Source organism: Meleagris gallopavo, chromosome 26, assembly GCF_905368555.1.
Source record: "Meleagris gallopavo chromosome 26, MGAL_WU_HG_1.1, whole genome shotgun sequence".
Lineage (NCBI taxonomy): Eukaryota > Metazoa > Chordata > Aves > Galliformes > Phasianidae > Meleagris > Meleagris gallopavo.
The window spans coordinates 1,455,435-1,475,158 of record NC_139429.1 but is presented as its reverse complement, the minus strand read 5'-3'; the positions used below and the strand labels follow the sequence as shown (position 1 = coordinate 1,475,158).

At 51.6% G+C, this 19,724-nt stretch overlaps 2 protein-coding genes across 2 annotated transcripts; both read right to left on the bottom strand.

The window, feature by feature from the left end:
* Positions 1–238: 238 nt before the first annotated feature.
* Positions 239–9,247, bottom strand: LOC100546884 (transmembrane protein 45B-like). Its single transcript, XM_085209249.1, has 5 exons — positions 2,751–9,247; positions 2,297–2,509; positions 1,624–1,808; positions 1,094–1,239; positions 239–888 (listed from the first exon to the last, which is right to left on the bottom strand). Exons 1-5 carry the CDS (start codon positions 2,935–2,937, stop codon positions 765–767), a joined length of 855 nt encoding a protein of 284 aa, XP_085065375.1. The 5' UTR covers positions 2,938–9,247; the 3' UTR covers positions 239–764.
* Positions 9,248–9,377: 130 nt separating this feature from the next.
* Positions 9,378–18,222, bottom strand: TMEM45B (transmembrane protein 45B). The gene is made up of 6 exons (XM_003212672.5): positions 18,065–18,222; positions 13,238–13,439; positions 12,736–12,948; positions 11,589–11,773; positions 10,537–10,682; positions 9,378–10,034 (listed from the first exon to the last, which is right to left on the bottom strand). The coding sequence occupies exons 2-6, from the start codon at positions 13,419–13,421 to the stop codon at positions 9,917–9,919; spliced, it is 846 nt and encodes a 281-aa protein (XP_003212720.2). The 5' UTR covers positions 13,422–13,439; positions 18,065–18,222; the 3' UTR covers positions 9,378–9,916.
* Positions 18,223–19,724: the final 1,502 nt, after the last annotated feature.

Sequence of the window (19,724 nt, the reverse complement as noted above, 5' to 3'; positions counted from 1 at the left end):
GTCTGTGGAGGTGTGGACTAAGCCATCTCACCTAGCCCTTGGAAGGGGACGTGGCACCATCGATGAACTTTCTCTTCTCTCATTAATCCTGTTTAATGACAACTTCTCAGCTCGGTTTTGGTCTCAGTGGCAGGAAGCGATTCCTTGCTGTCCAGCTGCAAGCCAAGTGAGAGACCTAGGAGAAAAGCAAGGCCCCATCTCCTGGGCACACCACATCCTTGTGCTCCAATTGCCTGCTCCAAAACTGCCTCTCATTCTGATCTAAACCTGCAGGGCTGCAGCTGTGTGCCCCTGCTCTCCAGCAGCCCCAACCAGTACTCCATTCACTCCCAAACAGCCCAGCAGCCAAACATCACCTTGCAGTGCTTCCAACCTCAAGGCATAGTGAGGAGATCCATAAGAAGGTTTATTATAGCACTTTATTTGGGACCGTGTACACTCTGTGCATGCAAAGCTTTGTACAAAACCCCTCTGCTAACGGCACAGCGAGCAGCAGGCACCAGGAGCTGCTTTCAGGGGGCAGTTTGCATCCCTCCTGCTGGCTTCAGAGACAGCCCAACCAGGCACATTGCCTGCCAGCAAACCAGTCCTGTGAAAATGGCAAACTCCTCGCTGTCAGAGGGGGCCGGGAGCACGCAGGAGCAGCTCAGCTTTGGGGCTCAACCTCCTGCTTCTGCTGCTTCCAGTTTAACCAAACAGAACTCAGAAGTTCATCTCAAGACCCCCAGAGCAGCAGGAGGAGATGCCACTGGCCACTGCAGGCCTCACTTCTCCTCAGTGCCGCCCTCGGGCAGCAGTGCCCCACCAGAGCCCTTCTTGCGGATGCACAGGCCGCAGTCCAACTCCACGTCGATGTCCCCGAATCGCAGCTGGCAGGATTCATTGCAGCTGTGGGGAGGGACAGGAACACGGCTCAGGAGGAGGCAGGCAGCAGAGCTGTTTGCTCACCCCAACCCATCAGGAAGGATGCTGAGCACCCAGCCTTCCCCCTCCCTTCCAGCAGCCCCTGCTCCACGCAGACGCACGATTTTCATAACTCATAACACAACGTTGGGTTTCCCAGAGAGGTTTTGGTTTGGAGGGGCTCACGTACCAGCGTGACACGGCCGCGTTGGCTGCCAGGGTGATGAGGGCTCCTGCATAGTGCCAGCAGAAGCACATGGTGAGGAATGAGAAATTGCTGCTGTCAGTCTGGTCCCAGCCCGGTCCTCCCCAGGGAGGGGACAGCACAAACCCGATCTGCTCACAGACAGAGATGTTAGGCAGAAGCATCAGGCTGTAGTATATTGATGATCTAAAGGTCCCTTCCAACCTAAGACATTCTATGATTGTTCAATGCTTTTCCTCCTGTTTTGATCCCTTTGCTGCTGCAGCTTGCCATGAGATGGAGACAAAATAATCCCTGTAGCAGCCAGCACACCGCCTCAGTGCTCTCATCAGCCAAACTGGCAGGGTCAGGGGGTGCTCATCTTGGAGGAAGGGATCCAAACATTACTTGGAACATTACTCATAATAAGAATGGAAAATCATGAGAGTGGTTTCCTACCCTTATGGTCACAGCATCCCTGCTCCTTCCTGGGGCAAAGCCCACAGCTCGGAGGGGAGCGCTGAGTTCCCACTGACCTGCCAGAGCCAGGAGCCCTGCAGAAGGAATGTGCTGGTCCTGAGGCACTCCAGGATGATGTGATCTCGGAGAAACACCTCCAGGAGGACACAGAGGGCTCCAGCAAAAATAGCGAAGGCCAACAGTGAGTGGAGGTGCTGGTCCAGTGCAGCATCACCATAGTTACGGAAGCAGAAGAGCAAACCTGACAGAAATCAACACTTAGTTAGGAAAGGATGCTCTGGGATTTGTTTCTGTCTTTTAAATATAAAAAAAAACAACAACAGAACTGAATATTACAGCCATGCTGTAGTTGTTGCTAAGATCTGCCTGATGGGAAGGGTCAAGCAGCAAACAGCCAACTGCTATCACCTTGTTCTGCAGGGACTGTGCAGCTCCCAGCTTTGGGGACCACCAAGCCGTAGCTTAGGGGCACAGCTAGAGCCACAGGCATCCCTGTGTCCCAGCCAGGAGGGGCCCAGCAATGGGTTCTTAAGGCATCAGAGAGCTTTGCATCAGGATTTGTCCCTTTGTGTTAGAAGGGTCAGTGCATTTTTGTGATGCTGGAGAGAGCAAGCTGCTCATCACCAGAAGTCCGAACCCTTGTGCACATGGAGCACACCACACCAAAATGCAACCTGGGAGTTTCTGGTTGCTGCATGCTGGTGACACCCCAGCCTTCCCCCCATTCACCTTCCATGAACAGAGCCACGGACAGCGAGAGCCGATCTAAACCCAATGGCAGTTTGAGTGGTGAGTGTGAGACCACATCCACGATGCCAGAGAGGAGGAAGAAGAGGTACATGGTGGTGTAGTGCCAATGCGTGAGGTCCGTCCAGCTGTGCGTCTTGGGGCTGTACAGCATCAGGTGAGGACCAGAGGGGACAAACTGCTCCACCAGGATCCCTAGGAAGAGGGCAGAAAGGTCACGTTTTCCTTTTACAAGAAGGAAAGGGTAAACTTGGAAATATTTCTTTGAGATGCGGAATTCATAGTGATATCCGCCCAGTAATATTGATAGGGATGGTAGCAGACCATGCTACTAGCTTTTCCTCAAGTTCTCCCACACAGCAACAGCTGTGTCCCACCGTGACAGCCCTCAATGAGCTGGCAGTAGGTGACAGCACAGGGACTCCTCAGCCCTTACCTGCCAGGGCAAAGAAAGCTTTGACTGCCCCTTCAAAGACTTCCACACGCCGGAGCCCATAGCTTGGCTGGTTCTCAGCATTTGTTTTCCTTCTGAGATACTTCAGGGGGTATCGCACCGACCACCAGAGACCAAAGATGAAGAAGAAGGTGCCCCGGAGGGCGCTGCCAAGGAAACTCGTTGGCATTGGGATCACTCCTGCTGTCTGTAGGGACAAACAGACTCAGGTTACCCCTAGAGCTTGCTCAGCCTCCTGGGGAGCTGCACCATCCAATGCAACAGGGAATGCCAGAGATGCGGTGCCTAAAGGAGAAGCTGCTATCACGTGTATCACCTCTGTATCTATGTTTCAGTCATCTCAACTTCTTTGTGACAAAAAAATGATGTTAACACTCCAGAAAACATGGCAGCTCCATGCTTTGAGGTCCCGTAACAATGCTTCTGCTAATAAAAAGCAGCATGGCAATTATTTCCTCGGAACATAAGCTCCTTCCCAACCAGATAATCGCTGGGTGTGAATCCAGCTGGAGTACCCAGCAGCTCCCATCAGCCAAAGCCTCACAGTGAGCCGTGACAACGTGGGTGCTGGGGCCCAGAAGAGCCTCATGCATGTTCCACGCAACCTCTGTGCCAAACGTGAGCAAGACATCTCTCCACACTCTCTGTATACATCTACCACCCGAGGAGCCCTCACTCCTGCCCTTCTCGCAGCCTTTCTGCTCCTTCTCCACCTCTGGTCTTTGGGTGGAAGAAAGCATTACTCATCTGTAGAAAAGCTGCCACACCAACTTGCATCAGGGGGCCCTTGCATCACAAATACATCCTCGTCGTGTTTATAAATACCAAAGGAAATGGCAGAGGCTGGATGAACAACTCCAGCACGTTCTCCAAGTCCTCCCACACGAGAAAGTAATTAGCACTGTGAAATAAGGGTAGGATGTGGCGTGGCAAGTGCCTCGGGTGTGGGAGAGCTCTGCAAGACATCCCTGGCCAGGCTGAGGCTGCAGTGTTGGGCAGCTTGTGGATTCCAGAGCATCAGCATCCATCACCCAGGATGGGTGATCTGGGGAAGGCCTGGGACTCTTTGTGCCATGCTAAGGTTTCCTCATGGCAGGGAAATGACTCAACAGCCCTTAGGGTTGATGAGAGCTGCCTCATCCCAGCAGTTGGTTCGGGTTCTCTGCTGTACCTCAGCAGTAGGATGAGGTGGATCGTGCCCCAGGAGGGACCGTGTCTCTGCTGATTATAGCCTGGACACCCATCCAGGGCACTTATCTTCCTTGCACACACATCCACGTGCTGAAGTGACTAAAAATAAATGCTCTTAAATCACATTTAAGCGGTGCACAATTGCATGATATATAACCAAATGTTACCATTGTCCTACAGGGATGCAAACTGCAATGACAACAGCCTGAAGCTGGGGTCAGGACTGTACCTGGATTAGGACACAGCCACAGCGTTAGCTTTCCATGGAGGAGGAGAAGAGGAGAGCAGAGACCTTCCAGCACCCAGGCATCCAAATGACAACCAGAGGTTTATCTTTCAAGTAGTCGAGATTCCCCATCCCAACCCTTTGGTCAAGCACAGGCTTGAATTCATCCCTCTCAGAGAAAGGAAAAAAAATCAACAACAAAAACTTATTTTAAGGAACAGCCACTATTTCTTAGAGAAACCAGACACGTTTCCAAGCAACAAACCACTCTCACAGCTCACACATTCGAGGTGCAGCACGTCCCAGTAGGGCCAAACCCAGCCCAGCACCCAAATTCTCCCACACAAGCTGGTGAGGCTCCAGGCGAGTCGCAGCCCCAGAGTGCAGTGCTGGGTTATTTATTTTCCCTGCAAGCTACTGTGCCTGTCAGAGGACGTGAAACATGGCTGCAGTCAGGAGTTGTTACCTGTGCTGTCTTTCTCTCCCTGCAGCTCGCAGGCTGCAGTGCCCTCCTGCAGCAGCCAGACGGGAGCTGCTCTCCTTATGGCACAGCTGACTGCCTGGTGTGGGCAGGACTGCAGCTCTGCCCAGCTGCCAGGCTGTCCCCTCAAGCTCCGTCGCACATCAGCAAAGCAGCACCATGGGTGGTTTTGGCCCCAGGCAGAGATGGATGTGTGAGTACCCACGGGTGTGAGGGGCAGCATCCAGGGCAGCATCCAGCATCCTCCAAGCTGAGCGATGGGCTCTGGAGAGCCTTTCCCACACACCCCTCTCTGCAGTTCCTCCTCTACCTCTGCAGAGCCTTGTGGGCACTTCTCTCTTGAGCAGAAATCCCCACCTCTCCCTTCTCCTCCTGCAAATCCTCCCCACGACCCCAGAATCTGAGAGCTCCCCAGAGAAGCCCCAACGCTGCAGAGCAGCAGAAGGCTGCCTCTACCACCACCACCCCAACAGCCTTCCAGCAGCCACCATCACACAAAACCATCACAGAGTTGGGCTCCCCACAGCCCTTCCCAAGCTCCAGGAGCCACATCCGTGCCACACACAGCAGCTTGGCCCCCCTTTATGGGCAAAGAGATTTTACCTGCAGCTTCTGCCTGTCCTTCTCCCTCGCCAGACGCGTTGTTACTCAGAAGGGGCAGATAAAGGCAGAGGTGAGGCAGGGAGGTGGCCCTCGGACAGGATGTTTGGAGCTGGGCTCCCCACAGGCCGGCTTGCAGCACTGACTCAGTTGTGGTTTCACAATAGGGGACACCTGGATCTGCCAGCAGCGAGGAGCATCCCACAGTTTGCCACTAAATTGGGAAGAGCAGCCGATTCTCCTTCCCGTGGTGATCATGTGTATTCAGTTATGATGTTATTTTCTGGATGACTGGGGAAAGAGCCAATGAAGAGGTGGCAGCAACGAGGCCAGGTTCTGCTGGAAGGGCTCAGAGTTCCCTGATTAGGGCACAGTAATCTTTGCATGGGGTTATACAGAGATTATGCCATATGAAAGGTGCCTGTGAGCTGGAGTTTGGGGTCATTGCTCTGAAATCAAAGCAGAGCCCTTGTGGGCTCCATCTCCAGCCCACAGAAACCAAGAGGGGGAGAGAAGAATTGGCCCCATTGCCCCCCAGAGCAGACTCTGCAGCACACAGCAGCCTGGTTTTGCTCCTTTTTCTTGTCTGATACTCAGTGCTGCCCAGCGTTAAGCATTTGCAGACACAAACCATACCAACATGCAAAGTAATCCCTGCACATCCAGCCTTCTCACCTCACCAGTTGCATGGATGAGCAATGAATGAAGTGCCTCGAGGTAAACAGATACTGTGACCCCACAGCATCCCCATCTTGAGCCCTGCCCAAGGAGCAGATGTAGGCAACAAAAAGCACTCGGTTCAGTCACAACTCAGTATTTCTCTGGGTCGCAACACATGTGGGTGCACATCATAGGGCCCCATGCAACTCCCAAATCCCCCATTCGGGCTGCAGGATAAGTTGTGCCCCGTCAAGAGCTGCACACATAAGCCAGCACCCAAGGGAAGCCCTAAGGCTGGAATAGCAGGAGGGGAAACAACACAAGCAGCCTCCCCCAGGGCTGCTCTCCTGCACAGCCATAAAGGCCACTGAGCCATAGCCAGGAGCCCTTTTACACAACTTATCTCCATATCAGCAATAGCAAGAAGGAGGAAGGAGGAAAAACAGGCAGCTGCTGGCATGCTGCCATGCAGTGCAGGCCTCCAGCTTTCCTGCAGGCAGCTCCAGAGCGTGCAAAGCTCCATCCAGCAGGAGGAAACTCAGTGCTGGCAGGGAGGGGACATGCACATAGGGACAGGAGCACAGTGCTTTCACCCACAGGTGCTGCTCATCATTCTGCACGGGCAGAAAGGGAGCTGAGCATGCTGCAACAGGAGCCTTCAGCTTAGAGGGGATGCCAGAACGTGCAGCATCACCAAAACAGGGCTGCAGCACCTTGTAGGGTACAAGTGCTCTCCTCAAGTCCCCATAGCAGCTCTCCTTACAGACTCTCCCTGAAAATAACAGAGCACCCAGATTTCTGGCAGAGAGCAGCAGCACCTTCAGCAGCCTCTCTGTAACTCAGCTCTCATTTCTGCCTTCCTTTCCTTCCTTCCTTTCCTCATCCAGCCCTACAAAGCAACATCCCCCCAAAAACCAGCTAATCTCAAAGCTGGTGGCAAGCAGAAGGAACAAAACACTTCCAGCAGTGGGAGGCCAGAGCTGGAGGGAGAGGGGAGAAAACAAGGCACAGCTGCTGGGAGCTGAAGGTGCCTTTTGGAAGAGAGCTTAAAGAGCCAGCAGGAGCACAGCAAGCAGGGAAAGGTCTCATAGAAAGGGCAAATGGTAATCAAGTGCTTACCGGTCTGTTTGTGAGAGTCCTTGGGGAGAGCTGGGGTTTGAAATGCTTGGGGAAAAGGGGATCTAGCCATTGAAACAATCCCTATAATGAAAAGTGAGGATAAGTGCCGACGATAAGGTGGGATAAATGACAGCAGACCCCAGACTCATGGAGGATCAACCACACCGTGTGCTGAAATCACTGCCTGAAGGGCTGAGCTCAGTGAGCAGCACTACAGCTCCCCAGCTGCAGACTGCTGGGGGACAGGGGAGTATTATGGGATGGTCCCAGCAACGCCTGCCCTCCCTGGGCTCCAGCCCTGATGTTTTCAAAGCTAAACAGCAAAAGGAACTCCATTTCATTTTTAATTATTTCTTCTTTTCTTGGCTGTAACTGCAACATCCTCTCCCTGAAGGTTCATCACCGGCCTCAGTGCTAATGAAAAAATGTGATAATGTTTGCCTGCTTCCTGGGGGTGGTGGGAGGCACGATCTAATTAAAGGTTTGCCAGCAGCTCGGGCTCTGCAGATGGATGGTTGTTAGGGAAGTGCAAAGTATTATTATTATTATGACGAATGCTAAGACAGGCTTTCATAAACAGGCAACAGGGGAGGTGAAGCAGGTGGTAGAAGCATAGGCTGGGCTTGTGCTGCATCCTACGCCGTCCCTTCAGCTTTCCATAAATGCAGCCACAGAGAGTGGCAGTGGTAGATCCTACCTCTGGTGAAAAGCACGGGATGAGGCTGGTGGGTAGGAGGACAGCAAGGTGTGGGATACTTGGTGCTCTGGGGTGATGTTCTGTGTTCTCCTGGCATGCTGAAGAAACGGGGCTAGATAGAGCACCTGCAGCTCTTTCCTGCCTTGAACGAGCAGATTTCCTATTGTGGGAACATCAGCATCCCTGTGCCCCAACCAGTGCCATCCAGCAGCAAAAACCAAGCTGCCCAAAACCAACCCCAGGCAATACAGCCCTCCAAAGGCCCCCCACTCCAGCTGCACCAACACTGAGCCCAGCACCGAGTTTCAAGATGCTAATGGATAATTGAATTTATATGGCTCCATATGCTATATAGAATCCTATAGGACGAAAGCAAGGCCGTTAAAAGCGATATATATCATTTAGAATTGTTCTGGAATGTCTGTCACGTAAGAAATAAATGTGAGGATGGCTTTTGGTTGTGCCTGATGTATAATAAACCATCTCTGGAGCTCTTATTGTGCTCAATAACTGCCCAGAACAATTCACGCCCTTCTTTGGGTACCTCAGCTATTTACAAACATGTTTTTCAACTAAAACATAAGTTGTTAATTCTCCCCCCAAACCACGCTCCTCCTGTGTTTTCTGTACAGTCACAGCCTGCCTCTCTCCTCCTTTGCTGACCTTCATACCTCGGAAAAGAACACATTCCCGAGCAGGAAAACAAATTAACGAGCACCACACCGGAGGACGTTTGTAGGGCCGGGAGTTAATGAGGCAGACAGAGCTATTCCAGCTACGGAGAGGAAAAGCGTGAGGTGGGGACGAGGGGATGCTGAGGGGGGGGGGTCGGGGGGTCGGCTTCCATCGGCATCCCCTCGCTTGGGGGGAACGGCGCCCAAGGTGCCCTCCGCCCGCAGCTCCTCGCAGCTCTGCCCTCGTGTGGCCGTGGGGTGGAAGGAGTGGCGTTGGCTTTTCTGTTCCCAGCATCGCACCGAGCTGCTTTTGCTGCCCGTTTAGGTTTACTTTCCGCCCCCCTGGAGCCCCCGAGGTGCTCGGTGTGCCGCCCCGCAGTGAGGTGAGGAGCTGCTGGCTGCACGGTGCTGTCGTGGAATCACAGAATCGTTAACGTCAGAAAAGAGCTCCAAGAACTCCTCCTGATTGCCGTCCCCGGGTCTTGTATCACAGCAGAGAGGAGAACTGTGTGCTTTGGGGAAAGCTGCCCCCAGCCATAGCAGAACGAGCATCTGCTGGTACCCTCCAGGTACAATTCGTGGCACTTCACTGTGTGGCATTAATCAGACAGATCTGCAGAGGTGAAATGCTCTGCTGCTAAATTCCCTTTGCATTGAGCCCATTTGAGCCTCCTGAAAATGAGCACTACGGAACAAACCTGCTCCAAAGGCTGGAAACCCAGGGAGGCTGAGTGTCTGCTTTTCTCTTACCTGGGAAGTGATCTTTTTGCCAGGAATTATCCGGCACAGATGGGCTGGGGACACAACGTGCACCCATTTCATCACACTTTCCCAGCTGTGGGGAATTTGCTTATGGAAATCAGGGCTGTTTGGTGGGTCCTGGTGCTCAGCCACGCATCTCACAGGGCTCCGCAGGTCTGAGAGCCACTGTTACACACTCCTTAATTTATCAGACTGAAAGCATTTTTGCTTCATATTTATTCCCTCTTTAAGAATTTTTAGTGAATAGAAAACTGTTTTTAAAATGTCTTCAGTTCACAGCTTTGGCAATAAAATTCCTGCTGTGTACGACAAAGCTGTGGTGTGGCAAATCTGATGTAATTTCATATCACTCCTTCGATTCCCTCCTTGGGATGATGCTGTGGTGTGGGGGTGCTGGAGGACCTGACCCCAGCATGGAGCTTTCCTGCCTTGCAACATAGCAGGTTGGGCCAGTGGGAGAGTTGGGAAGGCCAAAGGATGCCATCCCTATGGATCTATCTTAACAGTCAATTTCTGTGCTTCATTTTGTTGCTAAAATCACTGCAATCAGTGCTTGTGTCAGAGCTGGTGTATCGGTACAACAGAGGGCAGAGACCACCATGCACACAATAGGATTCCAAGCAGCACAAGGGCAGCCCCTCTCTGCTCTCCCCAGACATTTTGTTAGGTTTTGTTGTGTATTTTTTTCTTCTGGAAAGCTGATTCTTCTCCAGTTTGCAGGAGGAGGTTGCATTCTCCTCACTCTTCATCCGATCCATTCAGGAATGCAGCCTGGGAGCCCATATCACCCTTCTGCTTCCGGACCCCCAGGCTGATGTAGGGCTCTCCACTGCCTCTCCCACACCGCTGCATGCAGCTGCAACACACGGGGCAAGACATCACTGACAGCCAAACCCCAGAGCACACAGAAGGGGATAAACTGCTATAGAGGTCCTAAAAATCTGGCGTTCTTGTTAACAGCTCAAGGAAGGTCAAATGCATCGAAATCCTTGTGAGGGAGGGGACAAAGACAGGGTGGGAGTTGGGTGGTGGTGGAAAGGCTTTGGTTTTTCTATTGAATTAAATGCTGACTTTCAGGTGTCAGCCAGCACCCGGTGCAGAGCAGCAACAGTGCACAGCTTGCAGAGCAGCTCGGGGTCGTGCTTTCTTGCCTTCTCCATGCTCAGTGCCTGTGCCTCTTGCTGCCCCTATTTTGCATTCTGTACATTCAACAACTAAAGCATACATTTGTTGCTGTGCTCTGAAACCTGCAGCAGGCACAGGCTGTGCATCCAGCTGTGGCTTTGCACACCAGGGCCAGCTGCTCACTGCACATCTCTCCCAAACCTGCTCCTCCCAAGCCCAAGCGCCAGCAGTACCTGTAAGCAATGCTGTAGTTCACAGCCAGGATGACCACTGCGGCCGCCCAGTGCCAGAAGAAGCACATGGTGAGGAACATGATGTTGCTGTGGTCGCTTTCATCCCACATGGGACCTCCCCATGGCTGGAACAGCACGACCCCGACCTGGGTGGGACGAGAACTTTGTTAGCTTGGGGGGAAATCAATGTCCTGAGACATGAGCCTGGGCTGGTTTGCAAACGGTGTTTTCGCTTCCTGACCTTCTGAGATATTCTGGAGGCATGAGAAGCTGCTACAGGAGCTTTGAAGCTTACAGTTGTCTCTCTGCATTGCAGACTCCTAGCCCTCCGAATTTAGAGTCATAGGATCATAGAACCATAGAATCATAGAACCATTAAAGACAGACAAGACCTCTGAGATGTCCAACCCCAGCTGTGCCCACATCCCTCAGTGCCACATCCCTATGGTTATGGAACCCCCCCAGGGACCCCACCACTCCCTGGGCAGCTGTGCAGTGCTTTTGGTGTTTCACATCCCTGGATAAGGTCTGCTCTGAGTTAATACAGCAGTTGTGGGGCTGAGGCAGAGGAGGAGAGCTCACATTTGTTGCTGGCAGCTGAGTTTTGGGAGCAGTTCTCTCTAGCTGATCTCTTTGCATCTCCACCACCAAAGCGAGCAGGTGGCCGTGCTTTCACTCAGCCATTTGACTGCTTGGTGGGGACTGCATCTTTCCACTGAGCCACAGGGAGTGCTGCAGGGTACATTAGATACATTAAGCCATTAGGACTTGGTTGTCAGATACTGCAGAACACCTCTTGCTTACTGTGAGCACTCGCCTTTTCCCCCAGAGAAGCAATAAGCCAAGACAAACAGCCACCTCAGCCAGAGCAGCCATCAGAGATGACCTGCAATGAGTAAATTTTCACTCTGGGTTATGATCTACTTATGAAGTGAGCCTTGCAAAGTTATTCTTTAGAGATGCATGACTGAGACGTGATGCACGGCTCCTTCTCCTCTCCACACGGCTCTCCCACCACAGTGCTCTGCTCCACAGGAGGAGCCAGCCCTGACCTGCCAGAACCACGTTCCCTGGACGATGGTGACGCCGGCTCTGAACATCTCCAGCACGATGTTGTCCCTGAGGAAGACCTCCAGCATGGTGCTGCAGGCCCCCGAAAATATGGCGATGAGCAGCAGGGAGTGGATGTGTTGATCCAGCATGGGGCGGTGAAGGACGTGGTAATAAAAGAGACAACCTGCCAAAACAAGCGCCATGCTTAGGGTAGCATCAACCATACTGACCACCACCACTGAGAGTAAATCACGCCCCACCAGCTCTCAGGGAGCTTTATCAGATGGGAAAAGTGAGCCCCTAATTTATATCAAATTAGCAATCTAGGAGGACGTGGAAGTGAAATCGTTTCTTAATGTCACGTGAGTTGTGTGGCCATAGGGAGCACCTGGGTCTCCTTTGAGATACGTTTCCTGGGTACATTGAGTTGGACTCAGTGATCCTTATGGGTTCCCTCCAACTCAGGATATTCTATGATTCTGTGACTCCCTTTTCTTACATGCTAAACATTACCTGCTGACCTGCCTGTGCTGTGCTTCAAAAACCACTGAGATAAGGGAAAAGAAAATATCAGAATCATAGAATCACCAAGGTTGGAAAAGACTTCTACGATCATCTTGTCCAACCACCCACCCACCACCAATTTTTCTCACTAACGTAAACCGGAACTTCATTTCCTAGTGTCTTCTTCCTGCCTCGTGTGAGCCAACAGGTCTGAAATCCAGGCTCACAATAGCAAGACAGTCTGAAGACGTAATGATATTCATGATGTGCTGAAGCCAGAATAGGTCACTTCAATTTGCCACTTGCGATGCAAGCAGATGAGAATGATGATGCCTGCAGCACAATTAATGGCCCTTGGGGGGAGCACGGGGCATGCAAACAGCTCAGTGGATGTAAGATAGATGGGGTATCCACCAGCAATTCATCATAACAAGGAAACTCAGCCTGCTGTCACACCAGAAACCCCAAACCAGGAGAGCCAGGATGCATCAATGCCTATATTTCTCATCTTGCAGCAGACAATCTGTTGATAATATATCAGACCTGTCCTGTCTTCAGGGATGTCCAGGGCGATATCTCAGTCTGCCAAATTTTGTTCTCACTGCGACTCACCCAACAAGATGCCTCCTATCTCCTACTGACCTTCGACAAACACAGCCACGGACAGCATCAGGCGGTCCAGACCCCGCGGCACCGTGCTGCAGACGTAGGTGAAGATGTCCACCACCCCGGAGAGGCCGTAGAAGAGGTACATGGTGGTGTGCTGCCAGTTCATCAGCTTCACCCAGTCACGTTTCTCCCCACTGTAGAGGTACAAATGGGGCCCATCGGGGACGAACTGTTCTGCCAGCATCCCTGCGTGGGCATACAAGATCGTGGCTTATATGCAACGGTGGTTTGGTGCTGCTGGTTGCTGCGAGGGCTTTCTGAAGGCAACAGCCACTGACTTGGGTCAGGAACTGGCTGCCTTAATGGTAGCTCAGCTTTGGGAAGGGATGTGAGATTTGGTCTCTCAACACAAGATGAGCATCAAGGAGATGCATCCTTCTACATCTGGACCAGTTCCTCTGGAGTGAGGACTCCACAATGGTCATTACTACAGCATGGGAAGCTGTTGGCATTGCCAACTCAACATAGCTCTTACCTATTAGAGCAAAGGTGATTTTAACTCCTCCTTCAATGGCATCCACTCGCTGGAAGCAGTAATTATTTTTGGACTTTTTGCTTGCTTTCTGGCTGAGGTACCTCAGTGGGTATTTCACAGACCACCAGAGCCCAAAGACCAGGAAGAAACTGCCAGGAAGTGCATGGCCCTTGAAGTTTGCCATGCTGACAACGTCCTCTGACTAGAAGGCAAAGAAAAACACTACCATTACACAAATCACATTGGTATCCGGTGTGATGCTGTGGGGAAAAACAAAAGCTTTGTTCCCTTTGCCTTTTGGGGAGGACTGGAAGGACCAAAGCCCAGGCTGGTCTAGCAGAGGCCCTGTCCCTGCTGCAATCTCTGGCATCCCTGCTTGAACCTTGGGGTTGTTCCTCCCTTTTTGAGCAAGAGCATCCCCTGCAGAGCTGGGACTGGGCAGGAAGGCCAACAAATGGGGAGAACTGGCAGGTTTGCTGCAAATAAACATCACTTGGATTGTTTAGCTCGTACAGAAGGATTTGAACAATTGGAATTGCTTCAACACAAATGCACCAAGCCAAAGGGTTTGGTGAAAAACAAACCTTCAGAAATGCCCCCCAACCCAAACCAGCTGCACCAGTGTTCCCCCTGAGCATCACCAGGCACTGTGGCTCCCAGCAGAGCTCAGCTCAGCCCTCAGTGCCAGCACAGTGCAGGGCTGCAGGAGCAGAGGGACCTGTTTCCTAGGAGAACCACAGCAATTAAAACCCAGCCGGCTCCTGCTTGCCATTTGCCAGTTTGTTTAATTAGGTGGAGAAACGATTAGCTCTTTGATGTGGGCTCAAGCATATGTTTGGGGGCCTGCCTTGGCACGGGTACAGGTCGGCTGTGTCAGGCTGGTCAATTAGGAGGTTTTAATTGATAGCAGAGGCTGTGCTGGTGATGCTGAGTGATCCCTCTCCGCCCTTTAAGGCTCCCAAAAGGAGCCAGCTCATGGCACAGACACGGCCCACTGCAATGGTGAGGGCATATTTTGGGGCAAACATTGCTTCTGTTGCAAACACTGCTCTATGCGTGCAGCTGCCTGCATGCCACAGTGCCCCTTCCATCAGGCTGGTGCTGCAGGAGCCTTCATCAAATACCTGCAACATTTTCATGCCAAAAATAAAGGAGGGAACTTAATGCTAGGGAGATAATGCTGTGCTTAAAATCATTTTTTCTGCTGTATTTGGTAGCAGCTTTGCAGGAAGGCTTTAGCAGTGCTGCAAGGCTCTGCCTTATTTTGTGACTTGGAAGCAGAGATTTATGGACAGTGGGAACATTGGATAATTAAACACAAAATCAAAGCAAGGTGCTGCTTACCAGCTCTGCTGGCACAGCCCAGCAGGTAAATACAATGGGCTCTTTGGTCCTTTCAAGGAGACAAACCTGCAATCAGAGCATCTACCTGTATCCTGCAACAAAGGGAGCACCTGGTCTGGGCCAAACGAGGCTGAATGTGTGTGTGTTGTGGTGAGAAATGAGCCACACTGCATACGTGCAGGGGAATCCAAGCAGTGACCAAAAGCACAGCAAAGCCTTGAGAGAACAACATGGCAAGGCACTCCTGCAGCAAATGTTGTGATCATCACGTCATAATGCTCTACTATATGCCAGATACATAACTTCACAAGCCATCTCCTGCAGTTATATTTCATAGTTGGTGTTCATAGGACCCGATGGACTTCAAAGTGGAGAAACTGAAAGGTCATTCTCTGTGTTAAATGCACAACCCACTTAGAGGATGAAGAAAAGCCAACAAATCTGATTTCAGCTCTGAGCAGCTGCTGTCTGCCCATGCAGCTCCACATGCAGAGGGGTGGTGCAATTCTTCAAACAGGAATAAATCCCAAATCCAAAAGCTGGAGCTGCAGCTGCTGTTGCTACCACCATTTGTGAGCACTGACAGCGGGCATCCCTGCAGGGCGGGACTTTGCAATGCTCCCACTTGTCTGATCTGCTCAACAACACACCCGCATCCCTTGTAATTAATGCACTTTGTCCCCCTGCCTGTTCATTACACCAAGCTGGCTTAATGATTTACTGTTTCCTCTGCTCTTATCGCCTCCCAGAGGAGCTGGCTTCTTTTTGTCTTAAAGCTAATTCACCAAATCACCCAGGAAAGCATCCAGCACTGTCAGGAGGATGGTAAGGAGCCCACCAGGCTTTGCTTCCTCCTCTCACTTCCCTAATGTGAGGCGGTGCCTCCTCTTTTCAGCCAAATCCTGGGGCCATAGTGCCTTATTTGCTTTACTTCTCTCTTTTCCTTTTTTCTTCTTTTCTTTTCTTGCAAAGGTTTTATTAGTGCATCAATAATGACTCGTTCAGGGCGCTGCTTCCATGTCACCAGTTTGGAAATTACGTTCTAAAGTTCGCTATTGGAAACAGCTCACAGCCATCACCCGTGCAATTAACTCTGCCCTTCAGCCTCCACAAATCAGACAGCTCAGAGCTGCTCTCTCTCTGCAGGACCTGCCGTGTTGGTGTGACAGCAGCAGTCCCCATGGGAGTGCTGACTCAGGGATGAAGAGAAATGGCTTTGCTTGCAAAAAAGTTGAGCTCCGCCCGGATCCCAGCTGGAAATGCCTCTGGGTGCCACGTCTGGGAATTACGTGGCTAATTCAGACCCTCCTGGGAAGGTCCTGGCCTCCTGTTGCTGATTCTGAGAGTGCAGGAGGTTTAAGTGTGTGTCTGGAGGAGCAATGAGATAATGACATCTCTGCAGGTGAAAAAACTGCAAAAGTGGCACAAATAGGAGCTCTCCTGTCTGACATCCCCCATCTGTCCAAGCAGCTCAGAGCTGCTTCTGGTGTGAGCAGCACTTCCATCGCTCCCCCAGGAGCCAGACCCCTGATGCATTCATGTCTGCCTAACGCCCCACTGAGCCATTTCATCCCATTGTTATCATTTTTTCTTGTATATCTGCCTGCACCCACACCAGTGACATGAAACCATCATCTTATTATCTGTTAGCAACGCTTACAAGCCCAACTGCATCTGCAGCTTTCTGCCTACAGAAGATACATAGGGGTTTTCCTCTTAGGTTGAAAATCATCATCATAAACAGAACCTGCTTTTACTCCATCTGAGGGAAGGACGTGAGCCCATGGCCACAAAGCAGTGACCATCCCCCAGCCCGGCAGAGAAAGCTGAGCAATAAAGCAAATTACCCAAAGTCACCTTAATGACAGATGCTTAGGGCGGGCGCTTTGTCATCCTTTTGCCTCTCTTTACGATGTGCATTTGTTTATTTGTGGTTTTAAGGAAACGGGATCTGACTTTAAAAATGATCTCTTTTGGGAAACACGTGTTGCTATCTTAAAAGCCATTTTTCTTCTGCATTTTGCCTGAGAGCTTGGAGTGCTTTTTCAAGGTGCTGGTGGCCATGGGACTCAGCCAGCCCAGGGCTGCGTTCCCACTGCAACTCAAACCCCGAAACTGCTGCCACCAGAAGTGCCACCAAGTCACCATGGGCAGAAAGCGAGACAATAATATGTCCTGAAGTCATCCCAAAGCTGCTGCTTCTGCAGTCTCATGCAGCTATTAAGGTTGGAAAAGAACTCTCAGATCCCTAATCCAACCTCACCCTCTGTGCCCACTGCCTACGTCCCTCAGTGCCTCATCTCCACGGCTCTGGAACACCCCTGTTCCAATTTACCAATCAACCCCTGACTGCTCCCTGCTCCTTTCTCCCCTGCCATTTACCTGGAAAAATCCCCAGCCTCACAAGCAGCATTTCCCCTTTGCTGCATGTGGGGCTGTTTTTGGGCAGACCCACACCGTGACCCAACAGCACAGTACTGCCTTCGCCATGCCTCAAGAAAAAAAACCTTTATATACCAAACTATTTAAGAAACCATTTCAATTCTGATATACTCAAGGCAGAAGCAATTATTCACCTAAAACTCCCACACCTGTGCTCCTTGGCTTATTGGGCACCTGGGGCTGCACTGCAAAACTGAAATGTTGTTGGTTTCCAGCTGGTAGGAAGGAGGAAGAAACCTTCCCAAAATAGAGCCCTGCTGTGGGAGGCACCAGCCTTGGAGAAGGGCATTGAAGGACTCATTCCTTCCTCATTTTCAGGCATGAAAAGAGGAATTTCTGGGCAATTCCGCAGGGATTGGAGGGTGGGGGAAGGCTTTCTGCTTCGGTGCACGTTGGGTGATCTCAGTCCAGGTGTCAGACAGAGCCTTTGTGTGCAACTTGGCTAGGAGCAGAGCCGGCAGTGGGGAGGGCTCCCTGCAGGCAGCCCCACGAGGTGCAGGGGGGACTCATGGGGACCCCTGTCCTGAGCAGCCCTCCTCCCCTCCACCGCATTTGAGCCCCAAGCACTACATTGTATTTCCAACTTCCTCCTTGTCCGGTGTTGCTGCCCGGCCACCCATCATGTCCCACTGCTGGGTGCAGCCTGGTGAATCCTTATCCACCCCATCCCATGGCCCCCATCACTGCTGGGACGTGCTGGTGGGACACGCCAGCAACGGGGCAGGCAGAACCCCTCCATATCCCCACTTTGCTCTCCGTGGAGAGCACCTCCTTCCTCACCCACCCACACCCTTCACTCTTAACGGACTCAACCCAAACACCAAATTTCAGGATCCACCACCCCAAACCCACTCACAGACCCTTTGGACAACCAGGTGGGCTCCTTTCCCTCCCTGCTACAGAATTTGCAGTGCAATACCAAAGGCAGGGGGGTGGTCACTCACCCCATCCTACCTCATCCCATCCACATCATCCCATCCCATCCATCACCATCCCACCCCTGCCCAACACACAACCCCTGCCCCCAGAGCCCCACATTACCTGCCAGCTGCTGCTGCACCTCACCCAGGTGAGCTGTGCTCCGCCTCAAGCACCTCCCCACCTACCTGCAGCCAGGGGCTGGGCACACCAAATCCCCACACCTCAGGGCACACTGAGCAACTCGTTTGGAGTTTTCTCCCTTCAGAACCTTCCTGACTCAATGAGCAATGCTGGCTGGCCATGCTAAAGCTTTATGCAGAATCCTTAGCCTCAAACCTTTATGTTTTTAACCACCTCAACAATCGAATATCCTTCTCCATGTTTCTGCATCACCCACCCTGTGCAGAGAGCAGGGGCACAGGGTATCATCCCCATCCCCCCCAATGCTGCAACAGTGAAGGGAGTCACCAAACATCTTCATTTTCTCAGTTTGTTCCTTTCCCACACATCCCAGGCTGTGATAGATGCTCCTCCAGGGACCCACGATCATAACCCATATTTCAACTCCGAACGCAATTTTCTGACCAGACCTCCTACAAAACGTAGTTTATTCTTAATAATACTTCCCACTTTCATCTCCAGCCCTGCGAGTGCTTTACAAATGTTAAATAATTAACCCCCACGACGCCCTGGGGAGGGAGGTAAGCATTATTATCGCTATTTGTAACAGAAGCACTGACAGAGCCTCCTGTGCTAGAGTCCTGCCAGCCCTCAGCTTAACTCACTTTTATGGGGCAGCACAGATCCTTACATCACCCACAGCACATACACCTGCAGCAGGGAATTTGTAGGGAGAAAGCTGAGTTTTACTGTCTGGGAGCTTTGTAAATGACTTCATGGCTCAGAGCTCTGCCTGGCTGCCCACCCCAGCATTCAAGAAGAGGGGCATTTATGAAAATCAAAGCAATTTGCTCACAGTGTTGTTTAAATGGGTGATTTCTTGCAAAAATATTGCCCTGCTTGTTCCTCTGAGAGCTGCTGAGCTGGGGGAGGAAGAAAGCATCCTGCAGGCATCTGCTCCATGCTGGCTGTAGCAGCATCTCGTTCTGCAGCACTGAGGCATTCCTCTCCTCCACCTCTGCAGCTCCACCACTAAATTGGTTCATTAATGTCACAGAATCATAGAGTCAATAAGGTTGGAAAAGACTTCTAAGACCACAAAGTCCAACCCCAGCCCCTCCCCAGCGTGTTCACTGATTGTGTCCCTAAACAGAACCACAGAATCCTTAAGGTTGGAAAGGGTCACCAAGTCCAACCAACTCTTTAGGTTCACCCCTAGACCTGAAGGTAAGCAGTAAGTGATGGAGGGCCTGGAAATGGGAATAACTCTTTCTCTATGGGGAGGGGCTGCCTCTCCTGAGGAAGTTTATGGAAAGAAAGCCATGGGATGTCTACAAATGTCAACAAAGCACCAGAACGTGGGGTTGCTCTTTCATCACTGATGGAAATCCAAGCTGCTGGGCTGGGTTTGTGATCCTGCTATGGCTCCTGCTGTCGCAGAGCTGAGCTGCTCGGGCAGAGCCCTGACGTTGAAATTGAAGTTTGCCCTCAGCCCAGACTCTGTTGCCTGTTGTTGCTGTTCCTTGTCTAGCAGGAAATTTGCACTGTGAAATATTTGCAGAACGAAACCATGGAGCCCATGGGGCGGGGAAATAGGAAACCTCTCTGTGTGTATTTACTGCAGCAAACACCATCCCGGAGCTGGCAGTTAGGCTAAATG